A 16,306-nucleotide genomic window follows, 5' to 3' on the forward strand; every position below is an offset into this window, starting at 1 on the left:
TATTAGCTGTGGCCTGTTAAGCAGTTAAAGAGCAGAGCTGACAGCTGGGCCTCATGAATAGGGAAGCCATAATATCTAAGACTTGCATTAAGGTGGGAGGAAGGAATAGAGCATCCTCACAGTGAGTCAGAAGAGGAAGAAGCTTGGGGAAAGTGACCATGATCCTCGTTTTTGTCTCCAATCCCACCCAACACGGAGGAATGTGGCTGCTCTACCAAGAGAAAAATCTGTATCACCTGACCTTTTTTGTTATCCCATTCCAATTAAAAAAGTAACTGTAAGACAAGTAGCCTTCCAATATAAAAGCAACCTGAAGAACAACTTTTTTGCATTTTTTCTTAGTTGTCTTTTTTTCCCCTGCAGTTTAAAAATGTTGGTGACTGCATTTCCAAGAGGATTTTTAACAGATCTTATTGAAAATTATTGATAATTTAAGAGGCAAACTGTCATTAACGTGGCTTGATAGTATAAATCATCAATATTGACTACTGATAAAAATAATTGCAAAGGCCTCAGTTAGTGATGCACTCAAATTGGTATTTAAGGGCTTTGCTAAATAAAATAGCTTGCTGAGTTGGAGCCTAAATACTCTTCTTATAACAGTGAAATGTAAAAAACTTAAATGGACAGCTAATCCCACTCATTTGTTTTAGCTATGTTTTTGTACACAGTGAAACCAAGTCTCCTGCACACATTAACCAGCATAATATTAAAATTTAATTGAAGTGTGATATAGGATTTTAGTAAAGGTAGAACTTCATTACTTTTTGAGAGACTGCTTCTAAGGGAGGAAAACATTTCAACATTTAATCAGCACATTCTGAAACATACTATGTACTTTTTCTAGGTTTGTTTCTCAGTCTTCTAAAGAAGCCTATGTAATTTCTCTGTATATCAACAATCCATTACTGATTGGTGGGAAGAAATTTGACCTGCGCTTGTATGTTTTAGTGTCTACGTATCGTCCGCTGCGGTGTTACATGTAAGATCAAACTAATTTCTAGCTTTTTGTTTTCCATGTTAAGATATATTCAGGCAGAAGGTTCTGCACACATTGTACAGAGAAATTTACCAAGCATCTGGTATTTTAAAATGTTGTTTTCCTCAACTCTAGTTGCATTTAACCTATTAAATGTCTTTTTTGTTTAAGGTATAAACTTGGATTTTGCCGGTTTTGCACAGTAAAATATACACCAAGTACAAGTGAATTAGATAACATGTTTGTACATCTTACAAATGTTGCCATTCAGAAACATGGGGTAAGTGTTTGAGTTTCAAAAATACTAATTTAATAGCAAACTGGATTATTTTAAACTGCATAAATATGGAATATAAGCGCTTGTGTATTTTGTTCTGTTCTTCGCCTCCTCCTCATTAAGTCATCTGAGCTAAATATTTGTTATGCATTTTATTTGCAAAACATAATTGATTCATATTATTTCAAAAGCACATGAGATAATAGATAGAACACAGTGCAGCACTATAATGTGGATATTTACATTTCAAACTGCAACAGTTAAAAGCATAGGTATTCATAAGTCTATAAAGCTGTACCTAAGTACTAGCATTTTAAATTGGCCATAAATGTGGCTGTAGATAAATGTACAGCTTTGTACTTCAGATCATCACCCCAACTATCAATAATAAATACTTAATCAAATTGTACCTGATAGTTTTGTATTTTACATTTTTGATACAGTATCTTAAAATAGATTAAATATAGTACAGTAACTCCTCGCTTAACGTAGTTATGTTCCAGAAAAATGCGACTTTTAGTGAAATGATGTTAAGCGAATCCAATTTCCCCATAAGAATTAATGTAAATGAGACGGGGAGTTAGGTTCCAGGGAAATTTTTTTCACCAGACAAAAAACTATATATTAGATGTACACACAGTGTACGTTTTAAACAAACAATTTAATACTGTTCAAAAGCTATGATGATTATGAAGCTTGGTTGAGGTGGTGAAGTTAGAGGATGGAAGAGGGAGGGATATTTCCCAGGGAATGCCTTGCTGCTAAATGATGAACTAGCACTCGGCTGAGCCCTCAAGGGTTAACATGTTGTTAATGTAGCCTCCCACACAAAGCAGCACGAACACGAGAGATGGGAGACAGCATAGCAGACAGAGACCTTGTGTGTGGGGGAGAGAGATGCACACTGCCCCTTTAAGTAAGCTGACCCACTCTTAAGTGCATTGTCTTTTTAAGTGGATCAGGAAGTTGAGACAGCAGCTGCTGCCCCAAGGTCTCTTTCTTTTCGTCCATGTTCCCTCCCTGCTCTATATAGAGAAGGGGTAAGTGGGGTGCAGAAGCAGGGGGGAGGGGGACACCCTGACATTAGCCCCCCCATCCTCCTCCCTTCACAGCAAGAAGGAGTCTCTGGGAGCAGCTCCAAGGTAGAGGGCGGGAGCAGCACATGGCAGTGGGGGGAGGGACTGCTGACCTGCCCGGCAATTGATAGCCTGCTGGGCAGCTGCAGCACAGGGAACTTAAGGGAGCGGGGAGCTGACGAGGAGTCTGCCGGTCCACCCTGGTTCCAAGCCCCCACCAGCTAGCTGCAACGGGGTACTCTTCCTGCAAGCAGTGGACAAAGCAGGCGGCTGCCAAACGACGTTAGAAGGGAGCATTGCACAACTTGACACAAGCATATTCCGTAATTGATCAGCAGCATAACAACAAAACATTGTTAACCGGGACAACTTTAAGTGAGGAGTTACTGTATTTAAGCTCCTAAACTCTTTAGGGCAAGGTCTATCTTCTACTGTATTTGTACAATGCATTGTACAGCAGGGCTCAGATTCTAACCTCCAGGAAGTACTGTAATAATAACACAAATCTTAAACATTAAGTTCTGACTTTAGTGACTGTAAGCATGAGTAAATTTGAAAGACAAGGTTGCTCACCAATGAATGCTCTTTTTCCCCAATACTGCATATTCCTTGTCATCTGAGAACTTAGCTCTCAAAAACATTCCAGCTAGCTAACTGATAAGATAGGACACAAGAAGAATTGGTCTTGGAGATAGCTGTGGCCCAAGCTATTTAGAACTTTATACATAATTGACACCCTGCATTGTACTTGGCAGTGAACAGGCTGATGGGGTTGAGATTGGAATGTAGGTTTTAGGTACACATGTCCCTGTTAGCATGCAGGCCGTGTTCCCTATCAGCTCAGTTGTATTACTTTCAAGGTTAGGTCTGCTCCCAGTAATGCACATTAAAGTAGTCCAGCCTAGAAATGAGAAAGGAATGAATAATAGTAGTAGAGTCTACTTGGCAGAAGGGCCCACAGACAAGTCAATATCTCTTGTTCTGCTATATGAAAGCTCTGTAGCTGTGGAAGTGATCTTAATCAATCAGATAGGTAAATGCTAGAACAAGAGTCTTGCTTTTTGTATAAACTGTTATGAGTGCCCAAATTATCACAAGATTAAGGTCATGGGTTTCCTCTGAAATCTTAGTTCAAGTCCAGAGAAGCTAACTTTTAACTTAAATTATTTATTAGTATTCCAGTAGTTCTCAAGTGCCCCCAGTCACAATTGTGGTCTCTTTGCACCACACATAATACAAACACATGGGAAGATGTAGTCCAAAGAGTTTTTATAATCTAATTTCAGATAAGATCAAGCAAGCAAGTGAAACAAAAAAATTAGGAGCAAAGGGGAAGGGAAATTCCCTTTCAGTAATAATAAACAAACACTTGGATATTTGGGTCTAAATCACTGAACGTGTGTGTGTGTGTGTGTGTGTGTGTGTGTGTGTGTGTGTGTGTGTGTGTGTGTGTGTAAAATGTAAACAAAATAACAGCAATCCCTTCTGTGATGCAGTAGGGTCTATCTATGTAGGGGATGGGAGAGCCGGGGAGGACTTTAGGTGAGGGACAGGATTTTTAAGCCTGCAACCTGAGCCAGGTAGAGGGGGAGGGGGTCAGCACCTTTGCCTGGGAAGCTGGACAAAGGAATCGGCCAGCTGGAGGAAGGGCAGTTCAGTTTCAGTTTTGGGCTGGGTGATTGGATTTCAGGGAATCCTATGCTGGGATCCAAGCACCCTGAACCCCCAGAAGGACTGGATTGAGGGGTCCTGGTTGTGCCTCCAAGCTCTGCTGTAACCTGCATTCCTGTTGTCCAATAAACCTTCTGTTTTACTGGCTTGCTGAGAGTCACTGTGAGTCCCAGGAAGAGGGGTGCAGGACCGGCTTCCCCCACACTCCGTGACAACTGGTGGCAGCGGCGGGAGATACTGTTCCCTGTGGACGGCGCTTCCTGCAGTAAGTGACTGGGGACCAGTAAAACAAAGGGGTGATTAACCCCTGGGAGTGTGTGCCCGGTAAGAAGGACTTTGCAGTAACAGGGTCCCCCGGGGGATTGCAGCGAGCGGTCCCAGGGGTGGAGTATTCTGCAGCTCGACCCTGGCAGAGAGGCGGTGACCTCAAGAAAGGCTGGTGCACTAGGGGTCTCCCTGGAAACCGTGGGGAGCGACAAGCACCCCGACCTGTGAGTGGCCAGCAGGAAGATGTATGCCAAGCGGCTTAAGTGCAACCTGGTGGCGCTGTACAAGCAGAGGGGGCTGCGCAGTGGAAGGCTCACCAAAGACCAGCTGATTGCCCAGCTGGAGGAGGGAAATCGCTTGAATGAACAGATCCCTGTATCTGAGGGAAGCAGCTGGGCAGATGCAGCGCAGGCACCAGTGTCTGTCCCCGCTGGGAGTGGTCAGCCGGTAGCTGAGGGCTTCCCAAGACCCCCCATTCCTACGCCTAGGGGAAGGGCAGGGAGGAGCCCAGTGGCTACCGAGGGCACCGTGACCCCCCCGGCCAGCAGGGGATCCTCCTGGTGAAGCTCACCCGCCAGCAGGGGATCATCCCGGCGATGCTCGACATTCGTGGAGCGCAAGCAACTGGAATGGGAGAGAGAGCTAAAACTGAGAGAGCTGGAGGATCGTGAGAGACAGAGAGAACACGAAGCGAGACAGAGAGAACATGAGGAGAGACGAAGACAGCGGGAACTGGAGGAGAAAGAGTGACAGCATCATCATGAGCTGGAACTGGCGAGGCTGAGGGGCAGTGGGCCCCCGGCTGCGGTGAGTGAGGGGGGGCCTAGGACTGCGTGGAGCTTTGATAAGTGCATCCTGGCCCAGCGTGAGGAGGGGGAGGGCATGGATGACTTCCTGGATGCCTTTGAGACGGACTGCGAGCTGCACCAGGTAGATCCCGGGGACAGGCTCCGGGTTCTCACCCCCTTACTGGACCCCAAGGCCGTGGCATTGTACCAACAGCTGGGAGAGGAGGAGAAAGGGAACTACGAACTATTCAAGCAGGCTCTGCTGCGCAAGTTTGGGCTGACTCCTGAGATGTACCGGGAGAGGTTCCGGTGTCATGATAAAACCCCTGAGGTCTCATATCCACAACTAGCCGTTTGCATGGAGGGATACGCCAGCAAGTGGGCAGATGGGGCCCAGACGAAGGGGGACCTGGTTAAACTGCTGGTTCTGGAGCAACCGTATGAGCGGTGCCCACCCGACCTGAGGCTGTGGTTGAGGGACCAAAAGCCAGAGAACGCACGACATGCAGGGCGGCTGGCTGATGAGTTTGTGAAGAGCTGGTCGGGGGGTGGCAGGGAGGAGTCTCAAAGGAACAGGCCTGCTGCGATGCAGAGAGAGAGTCATAGTGGGACCTCCCAAAGGGAGAATAGGGAGAACCCCCTCCCAAGGGGAACGCCCAGCGTGAGGGACAACCGACCGGTTTGAGGGGACCAACGAGACATGAGCTGCTATCAGTGTGGCCAGAGGGGCCACATACGGTCCCAGTGCACCAGACTCAAGGACAGACTGAGCAGACCGACCCCACAGCGGGTTAACTTGGTAGAGATCCAGCCAGATGAGGGGCAGTGGTCGCAGGAAAGGGGGGCTTTCCACCTGCAAAGGAGAGAGGAGGCCCCAGGTCAGCTCCTCTGGGGGGCTGGATGCTCCAGGCTCCGAGTTTTTGGTTTACAGGGTGGGTGCGGGGCTGCCCCTCCGGAGAGAGTGCCTTGTTTCCCTGGAGGTAGATGGGAGGAAGGTCACTGGGTACTGGGACACGGGCGCAGAAGTGAAGCTGGCCCGGCCCGAGGTGGTGGCCCCAGATCGGGTGGTGCCCGACACCTACCTGACCCTGATGGGTGTGGGCGGGACCCCATTCAAGGTGCCCATGGCGAGGGTACATCTGAAGTGGGGGCCAAGGAGGGCCCCAAGGATGTGAGGGTAGACCCACATTTGCCCACGGGGGTGTTAATGGGGGGGGACCTGGAGGTCTGGCCAAGCCACACCCGGGGTGCGCTGGTCGTGACCCGTAGTCAGAGTCAGCGCAGGGCACTGCTCCCTGACAACGGGGAAGGTACTCTGCCCGAGGCGCAGGACCCTAACCTGGTGGGGAGGGAACGCCCAGGGACACGGCTCAGAGAGGCTGCGGCCTCAGACCCAGCTGACGAGAGAGCATGTCCCCATCCCTGTCCCAGCTGCTGAGTTCCAGGCTGAGTTGCAGAAAGATCCCTCCTTGTGGAGGCCAAGGGACCTGGCTAACCTCAGTGCGGTACAGTCCAGGAGGAGAGGTTGCAAGGAGAGGTTCCTGTGGGAGAATGGGCTCCCCCAGGGGAAGTAGAGTCATGGGGGATCAGGAGGCAGCTGGTGGTTCCCCAGAAGTTTCACCACAAGCTACTGTACCTGGCCCATGACATCCCTCTCGTAGGGCACCAGGGCATCCGGTGCACCAGGCAGAGGCTGCTACAGAACTTTTACTGGCCTGGGGTCTTTACCGATGTCTGACAGTACGGCCAATCCTGTGACCCCTGCCAGAGGGTGGGGAAGGCCCAGGACAAGGGGAAAGCGGCTTTGAGGCCTTTACCCATCATAGAAGAACCTTTCCAGAAGGTGGCCATGGACGTAGTGGGACCTCTCAGCAATGCGACCTGGTCGGGGAAGAAATACATCCTGATGGTGGTAGATTTTGCCACTCGCTACCCCAAGGCAGTGGCCTTGTCCTCTATTGAAGCAGACACCATGGCAGATACGCTGCTGACCATTTTCAGACGGGTGGGGTTCCTCAAGGAAGTCTTAACGGACTAGGGGTCCAACTTCATGTCGACCCTGCTCCGGTGCTTGTGGGAGAAATGTGGGGTCTGGCACAACTGGGCCTCAGCGTATCACCCCCAGTCCAACAGGCTGGTGGAAAGGTTCAACGGGACGCTAAAGATGATGCTAAAAACATTTATGAACCAGCACCCGCAGGACTGGGACAAGTACTTACCTCACCTGCTGTTTGTGTGCAGGGAGGTACCCCAGGAATCTACTGGGTTTTCGCCTTTCGAACTGTTATATGGAAGGCGGGTAACGGGGCCCCTGGACCTGATGAGAGATGAATGGGAGGGGAAGGCCGCTCCCGATGGAGAGTCAGTGGTGGAGTATGTCCTGACCTTCTGGGAAAGACTTGCTGAGCTCATGGGCCGAGCCAGGGAGAATCTGGCCCAAGCCCAGAGGAAGCAGAAGGTCTGGTATGACCGCACGGCGTGGGCCCGCGCCTTTGCCACCGGGGATCAAGTGATGGTTCTCACAAACAAACTCCAGGCTGCCTGGGAAGGGCCCTTCAAGGTTGTCAAGCAACTAAATGAGGTAAACTATGTGGTGGAGCTGTCTAGCCGGGCGCACCACCGCTGGGTGTACCATGTGAATATGATGAAGCCATACTATGACAGGGGGAATGTGGTGTTGGCCGTGTGTGGACACTGGGAGGAGCAGGGAGATGACCCTTTAGTGGATCTATTCCCTGGGACAAAAGCTGGTTCCCCCCTGGAGGCAATTCCCCTCTCTGATCAGCTGACCCCAGCCCAGCACACTGAGATCAGACGGGTGCTGCATCTATACCGACAGCTGTTTTCCAACCAGCCTGGACGCACTAATTTGACTGTCCACCGGGTGGAGACCGGGTCACACTCCCCTATAAGATGCTCCCCTTTTCGGGTCACCGGGAAAACTGCCCAGGACCTGGAAAGAGAGGTCAGGGACATACTGGCCTTGGGGGTGATCCAGCCATCCTCCAGCCCTTGGGCCTCACCAGTGGTGCTGGTCCCCAAAAGGGATGGGTTGATCCGGTTCTGTGTGGACTGTTGAAAGCTCAATGCCATCACCATATCTGATGCCTACCCCATGCCCAGGCCTGACGAGCTCCTAGACAAGCTGGGAGGCGCTCAGTCTCTCACCACCATGGATCTTACAAAGGGCTTCTGGCAAGTGCCGCTGGATGTAGATGCCAGGCTGAAATCGGCCTTTATCACCCCTCTGGGGCTTTACGAGTTTCTGAGCCTGCCCTTCAGCCTCTAGGGAGCGCCGGCCACCTTCCAGCGCCTGGTGAATCAGCTACTGTGGGGGATGGAGAGTTTTGCTGTGGTGTATATTGACGACATCTGCCTATTTAGCCAGACCTGGGAGGACCACGTGTCCCAGGTTAAACAAGTGCTGAACCGACTCCGGGAGGCTGGGTTATCCATAAAGGCTGAGAAGTGCAAGGTGGGGATGGCTGAAGTATCTTACCTGGGCCATCGGGTGGGGAGCAGCTTCCTAAAGCCGGCACCAGCCAAGGTGGAGGTGATCAGAAACTGGCCTGCCCCTCAAACCAAAAAGCAGGTCCAGGCCTTTATTGGGATGGCGGGGTACTATCGAAGGTTCATGCCCCACTTTAGCGCCATAGCCGCCCCCATCACTGAGCTGTGCAAGAAGGGGAAGGCAGACAAGGTGGTCTGGACCGACCAGTGTCAGCAGGCTCTCCGGGCGCTGAAGGAGGCTCTGGTTAGTGGCCCAGTTCTGGCAAACCCAGATTTTGACAAGCCCTTTATGGTATTCACTGATGCCTCAGACACGGGACTGGGGGCGGTGTTAATGCAGGAGGATGAAAAGGGGGAGAGACACTCCATTGTGTACCTGAGCAAGAAGTTGCTACCCCGGGAGCAGAACTACGCGGCCATCGAGATGGAATGCCTGGCCTTGGTGTGGGCCCTTAATAAACTAGAGCCATATCTCTTTGGGCGACACTTCACCGTGTACACCGACCACTCTCCCCTGACCTGGCTGCACCAGATGAAAGGAGCCAACGCCAAGCTCCTGAGGTGGAGCCTGCTCCTGCAGGACTATGACATGGACGTGGTCCATGTGAAGGGAGTGCCAACCTGATAGCGGACGCATTGTCCCGGAGAGGGGGCCCTGAACTTCCCCAGGTCACTGGCCAGAGTGACCCCGCTCAGTTCAGTCTCGAAGGGGGGAGAGATGTGATGTCTGTGTGGGGGATGGGAGAGCCGGGGAGGACTTTAGGTGAGGGACAAGATTTTTAAGCCTGTAACCTGTGCCAGGTAGGGGGGGACGGGGTCAGCACCTTTGCCTGGGAAGCTGGACAAAGGAATCAGCCGGCTGGAGGAAGGGCAGTTCAGTTTCGGTTTGGGGCTGGGTGATTGAAATTCAGGGAATCCTGTGCTGGGATCCAAGCACCCTGAACCCCCAGAAGGACTGGACTGAGGGGTACTGGTTGTGCCTTCAAGCTCTGCTGTAACCTGCATTTCTGTTGTCCAATAAACCTGTTTTACTGGCTTGCTGAGAGTTGCTGTGAATCCCAGGAAGAGGGGTGCAGGACTGGACTCCCCCACACTCCGTGACACCTTCTGTCTCTACCTAGGCAGAATTGGTTGGAGATTACTTGTAGGCCTCAAGGCAGATATAAGTGACACAGTGTGGTCCAATTTGCTATCATGTTCTTTGTTAACCAGTACATGATATGCATCACTCTATCCAGTCACATCTGCTCAGACTTTCAGGACAGGTATTCTGGAATCAAAGTGTAGATTGAACAGGGTTGAAGCTTTGATGTACATCCCCTAGCAGGAATTTGGAATCTTAAGAAGTTTCTCATGGGGCAAGTTGTGAGAATCACATGTTTCAGATGCTTCATTCTGTACAGGTTCTCAGATACTACAAAGATGAGCACTGTAAAAAAGCCTATAAATAAATACAGAGGCTTCTTATGCTTTGTTCTCTGATGGGTAAACACAGTCTTCCACTAAATTTTTTTTTTTGTTTCCAGGGCACATTGTGGCTTATAATTTAGCAGCCTCACAAAATAAATAACGTTCTTGGAAATTCTCTGAGAAGAGCCTTTATAAAGCTAAAAAATATACACTGAGAGGTACTGTGACATTCCTCAGGGTATAATCTGGACCGATAGACAGCTGTGTTCCCTCAATTCTCCAGCCTGGAGTGCCTTTTACATGACTTCGCTATGAGAGCAACCACTCCTGGTCTGCTCTCACACCTCCCTCAGCATGTTAATCATTCCCAGCTATTTTTTGTGAGTGCTATAGCCAAACACTCCTCAATTACACTTCAAGGCAATGCCAGCAAACTCCCAGTTCCAGACTTTCCCCCAGAAATGTGTGTCTTGTACTGCCCAGCACAGGACAATACAAACTCATGTAAAATCCATCATTTCATTAATAGAAATGATATGCACAAATCTTACTATCCCAAAATGAAGTTTCCCAAACACTTCAATCCAAACATGCACTGGTTTAGATAAAACAATCAAATAAATTTATGAACTACAGAAATATAGATTAAGTGATTACAAGTAATCAGGCTTAAGAGTTAGAATTGGTTACAAGACAATAAAAGGTAAAACACAATGAATATCTAACTTAACAAGCTAAATGAATTTAAAGCAAAGATTTCTCTCGTCACATGCTTCACTAGTCTTATTTCAGCCAGAACCACTTCCCCCAGTTCAGTGTTAATTTCCTTATCCTTCAGGTGGCGTTGATGCCTGAGGAAGAAAAAGGGAGGAGTATTTTGGAGCCTCTGTTTCCTTTTCTTATAGTCCTCTTTTTCTTTGAAAGTCATCTCCAGCTGAGGTTCAGGAGACAGATGGTCTGTGGGAATGGGAACCTCCAGCTGTTTCTTTGCCAAAATGTAGATTTCTTGCTTGCACCCTTTTTCCTGCCAAAGAATGGCCACTTAAACAGGTGATAGTCTATTTGATGTGGTTGACACCTGGCTGAGGCATCAGTTTGCCTTTTGTCTTTGAGGAACTGTTTTGTGCCTGCTTCTCTAAACTTGGAATGTGTCTCAGTAATGTTATACAGGAGAACCGTATAACTTTACATACAGTGTTGCCAGACATTTTACCAGGATAATAATGATCAGCAAATTATGAGTTTTCAAATGATACCTCACAAGGCATACTTTGTACAAAATCCATTATAGTTTTGTAAAAAGGGTGAACACAGGGATGCAGACTGTCACAGTTACTCAGGAGCTTCATTAGTGTGTGTCTTGCTTGCCAGTTCTGGAGCAACCTCAGTTTGTCGTCTTTGCCTTTCAAGCACAATATATTTCAAGACTTCACAGGTTAGCTTCCTAAAAGGATAAATATGTGAGATAAATACAGAGTAGCCTTCTTTTCCATTTACTGTTGCAGTACAGTCTAATCTAGTGGTAGCCAGATCTATTTTATCAAAATTATTAATTAAAAATAATTTTAAATGCAGTGTTGAAGAACATTGCTGTCATTGTTTCTGTATGTTCATGACTGAGACTGGTGCTGGTGTCTCCCAGTGAGTGCTGACTGTTAGATCAAATTTTTGTCCTGCTGGGGAAAAAGACTGACTACTCACAATAGAAATGGTTGGTCATATTTCATGTGTTTCAGAGACTTTCAAACGTGCTGTTAGTGCTACATTTTTTAAAAGGTTAACTTAACAGTGGTTTAACCATTGTTAAATTAACCACTAGTCTAGTCCTCCTGTCCAATGAAACAACCCTCTCCCCAAACCTAACCCTTTCCTTTCAGTCTTGAAAATCTGATCTCCCAATCATTCCAATCCTATACTCTATTTCCTGTGTCCTCTCCTGCATCGTTAGACTGTCAAAATGCAGCTTCTGTTTGATTATTGTTCTTATGTAATTGTAATTACCGTAAGACAAGTTTTAACACTTGTTTTTGTGATTTGCTATTTAATTAGATGTAGGTGATTTAAAATGTGTTCTATGTTACATAGATGGCTGTGCAAAGGAAAAATTGGGGCCTTACATATCCTGCAAAATGTCATTCAGTAAAAATAGTTTTAAAAAATACTCTTGTTTTTAAGCACAAGTTTAAGTTTGTACGGATGAGAATGCAACTTCTGAATAATTGCAAACTCCATGAGACTGAATTAACTCCTTAACACTCTGTAGGATGACTACAATCATATCCACGGAGGCAAATGGACAGTGAGTAACTTGCGCTTGTATCTAGAGAGTACTCGTGGAAAGGAGGTCACTAACAAACTGTTCGATGAAATTCATTGGATAATTGTGCAGTCGCTGAAGGCCGTTGCAGTGAGTAGTGCTAATGGAATGCTGCCAGAGTTACTCTCGTGGCTGCAGACTTTCAATAGTCTTGAAAACAAGTTTACAGTAAAGAAAAAAACTAAAGCAATTCATTTCCTCCTGCTGGATTGTTGTTTTGAATGCTGATGCTCTCATGCTACTGTCTTACTTTTTTCTTTTTAAAAACTCTGTCACCTCTCAGTGTCCCTGTAGAGCTGAGTGTGCTTGGAGAAACCTGATTGTGGGGTCAAGCTGTTTGTGTGTATATTAAATGAGTAAATTAATGTGCTGAAACCATCACAAACTCTTACTCTCATTTAAAGTCACTTTTGAATTACCCTAACCTCTGCCCAGCCCTGACGTGTTTCAGTATTAACAAATTTGTCGTAGGAGGAAATAGCCTGGGAAGACAATATGTCAAACAAAATGCCAGGATGTTAAGGTTCTTTCTTCCATTTTGTTTAGAGAATTTGTGTAACTTATTTGCAGCTCTCTGATATGTGAGTAATATAGTTATCCCAAACTCATGCCAAAAAACTATGGCACCATCATGTATCCTCTTTCCTCCTGAACAGCTTGACAGAGCTTTATAGTATATGAGTAGCTGCAGGCATTTACAGAAGGCAGTTTCCCAAAGTGCCAAATTAGATGCTAGAAGAAAAGGCAGCTCATCCCAATATTAACAGTATTGTAAAAGAGAAGAGGAACAATGTGAAGAGCAGAAGAAAAACAGATAATGGACAGAAGAGGAAGTGTTCTGATAGCGTCAGTGCTCCTTCCTATTTCCTAAACTTAGCAGGAGAAATGCTTTTCCTTCCTTCCCCTACGCCCTGCAAGACTGAAAACCTTTCAATATTAATTTCTGGAAACCATCTGTACTGACCTGCTACAAAGGGTTCTTTGAATCAGTGGTTCTCAGCTTTTCCAGACTATTGTACCCCTTTTCAGGAATCTGATTTGTCTTGTGTACCTCAAATTTCATCTCACTTAAAAACGACTTGCTTACAAAATCAGACATAAAAATACAAAAGCGTTGCTGCACGCTATTACTGAAAAATTGCATACTTTCTCATTTTTACCATATAATTATCAAATAAATGAATTGGAACATAAATATTGTACTTACATTTCAGCGTATAGTATATAGAGCAGTATAAACAAGTCATTGCCTGTAGGAAATTTTAGCTTGTACTGACTTTGCTAGTACTTTTTATGTAGCCTGTTGTAAAACTCGGCAAGTATCTAGATGAGTTGATATACCCCCAGGAGTATGCATATCCATGGTTGAGAACCCCTGCTTTAAGTGATCTGGTGAATGTTGCACAGGAGAAGAGGTGCCCTGGCATTCCTACTTTAAGACCTTAGCTGATGCTGGAAAACAAGTGAATCGCTTGAGAATTTCCATCCCAGCATTATTGTGTCCCTAGCCTATTTTAGTTTTCCTGACCATAATGGATTTGAGCTAGGTATAATGATATAGAGATTGAAGTATTTTAAATATAAGGATCTAGTCAGTATTTGGGGTTGAACTCCATCTTTGCTGCATCATTACAACACTATAATAAACAAGGGTCTTTGGATAAGTCACATTTAATTTGAAAGTGAAAGTGTTAATGATTAGGTAAATTTGTATTTTTATACATGAAAATGTAAGATTATTTCTAATTTCACTTACGGTGTGAAAGCCTTTAACACTCTTGTTTTCATACTCACTGGGTGCCGTAAGATACACAGATGAAACTGAATGAAAGCGCTGCAGTCAAATATGTTCTGTTAATACACTGATTACTATGATAATACTCAGAGACAGCTTGAGAAGATGACATTTTATAAAAAAAGAATCTTACATATATTTATAAAATGTTGTATTGGGAAGTCAGAGCAGAAAACTTGTACTAAGAAAGCTGCCATAGACAACTGGTATTATATTTATACATGATACCTAGAAAAATAATAATAGAGAACTATAGTAATGTATAATCTTTCAAGTTACTTAATAAATCTTTCTTCTTTAATATACATTTCTTCTTAACTTGTTTCAGCCTGTAATGAACAATGATAAACACTGCTTTGAGTGCTATGGATACGACATTATCATTGATGACAAGCTTAAACCATGGCTTATTGAGGTAAAGTTATGTACATTTTATAAACAACCCTCCTCACCATTTCCGTTCACAGTATACATCTGCTTTTTCAAACCTGAGCTTGAGTTTTCCCTTTTCCAGATGAAAGTGTTTGGGGAAGGCTGTTGGAAAGTAAAACAGGCAACAAAATGGGCTGTGGGAGTTGCAGGATATCAGAATTCAGGAGAAACCTGTGTTCTGGCCTGGTCAGCAAAAACCAAATCCAGGTGCATTCATGATATGCTCTGACTACAGAAGCTGTCTGAATGCCAGCAACCTTATTAGTGCACCAGTAGATGGAGGATTGGCACTGGCTCAGTGCAATGTAAATCTAACTCTGCTAAAGCTTAGATACTATATATAACACAGCCTGAAATTGTAGGAAAGCTAGAAAATAAGGGATACACATATTAGAAGAATAAACTTGAAATAATGCAGAGTTGTATACATTTGTTGTATGAATTATACAAACTTCCATGGTATGTTAACTCCTGTCCAAACCCCATGTCTAATGTATCAGTACCCTATTATTTTTCCCTACATCTTATCTTTATACATAATGGTTAAGCATACATTTAAAAAACTGTCAGACTTCTTACCCACTTTGCCAGCCAGAGAAATGTGTGGAAAAGGGGAGTTCAGAGGAGGGATACAGATAAAAAGCAATAACTCCAGAATAAAGAGCCCCACCGGTCCATATGTAACAACTGCTAGGAAGGGGCAAAGCCAGTGAGAAACTTGCCTGTTCTTTGGTGTGAACTAAAGGTATAAATCCCCACAGGCGGCTTGATTAGCACAGGTGAACTTGCTCCCAACAAAAATCTACAGTCAAACCCTAAGGAGAGTGAATGATACTTCAAAAATAAAATCTGTAGGAAATGCACTGTTTCCTTGCAATGGTTTTGTTCAAAGAAAAGCCTCTATGTTGAAATGCTGGTGAGTAGTTTATAGGGGCCATATTTTAGTCAAAAGGAAGTTGCTGAAAATAAAATGTCTTTGTTTTTAACAGGTCAATGCTTCCCCTTCTCTTACCTCCAGTACAGCCAACGATCGCATCCTCAAATATAATCTTATTAATGACACACTTAACATTGCTGTGCCTAATGGTGAAATTCCAGACTGTAAATGGAATAAATCTCCACCAAAAGAAGCTCTTGGAAATTACGAGATTTTGTAAGTTTTAGTAATGTCCTATGTAAATATGAACATGTTCTTGAGAGAGAGAAGATTAATTTAGAACCATGTAGATGTGATGACATTCATCCAGGTTTGGAGGAAAAACCTGAAGTGCTCTGTATCACTTAATTACCATGTTTAGGGCTGGAATAGCAGCTTCCAAGTATTTGCACTCCTGTCTGGGGCTACTGCCTGTGGGTTGATGTCCCCTTCCTGGTGAGCCCCTGGACTTCACCGTCAAAAACGTTGATTTATTGAGGGTATATGTTGGGGAAATGAATTTCACTCTTCAGGATATATCCAACACATATATAGTATGTATTTTAGACTGAATATAAGGTGTGGGTAACAGTTAAATGCATTATATGTACCAAGAAAATTTTAAAAACTCTCTTAATTCATGGGAATGGTCACCCAACTGTTGTGATTCATTGATGGGATGTTAAAACAGTGAATTGCAAGATTATTTCTAATCTGATATAATAAATGTGTGATTGAGTGTCTGAGATGGGCTTATTCATTTAGGGGGATGCTGAATTTGTAATCAAATTCCCTATTCCATTTGGAACCAGTTTCAAAAGCTAAATGTTTGAGAGCCTGGTCAGGAATTAATAGTACTGTATTACAG

At 45.3% G+C, this 16,306-nt stretch overlaps 1 protein-coding gene across 8 annotated transcripts in view; it reads left to right on the top strand.

The window, feature by feature from the left end:
• The window catches only part of TTLL1 (tubulin tyrosine ligase like 1), a 51,986-nt gene that overhangs the window by 29,061 nt on the left and 6,619 nt on the right, over window positions 1-16,306 (top strand). For 6 of the 8 annotated variants that reach the window (XM_030540258.1, XM_030540251.1, XM_030540241.1 and 3 more), the window contains 5 exons: window positions 848-982; window positions 1,151-1,259; window positions 12,242-12,385; window positions 14,419-14,505; window positions 15,512-15,675. In XM_030540258.1, the coding sequence (XP_030396118.1) occupies window positions 848-982; window positions 1,151-1,259; window positions 12,242-12,385; window positions 14,419-14,505; window positions 15,512-15,675 (639 nt within the window). The remainder of the gene's footprint in view (window positions 1-847; window positions 983-1,150; window positions 1,260-12,241; window positions 12,386-14,418; window positions 14,506-15,511; window positions 15,676-16,306) is intronic. The other 2 variants (XM_030540276.1, XM_030540295.1) reach the window with 2 other exon arrangements.

The sequence above is a fragment of the Gopherus evgoodei genome, chromosome 1 (assembly GCF_007399415.2).
Source record: "Gopherus evgoodei ecotype Sinaloan lineage chromosome 1, rGopEvg1_v1.p, whole genome shotgun sequence".
NCBI classification, from domain to species: Eukaryota; Metazoa; Chordata; order Testudines; family Testudinidae; genus Gopherus; species Gopherus evgoodei.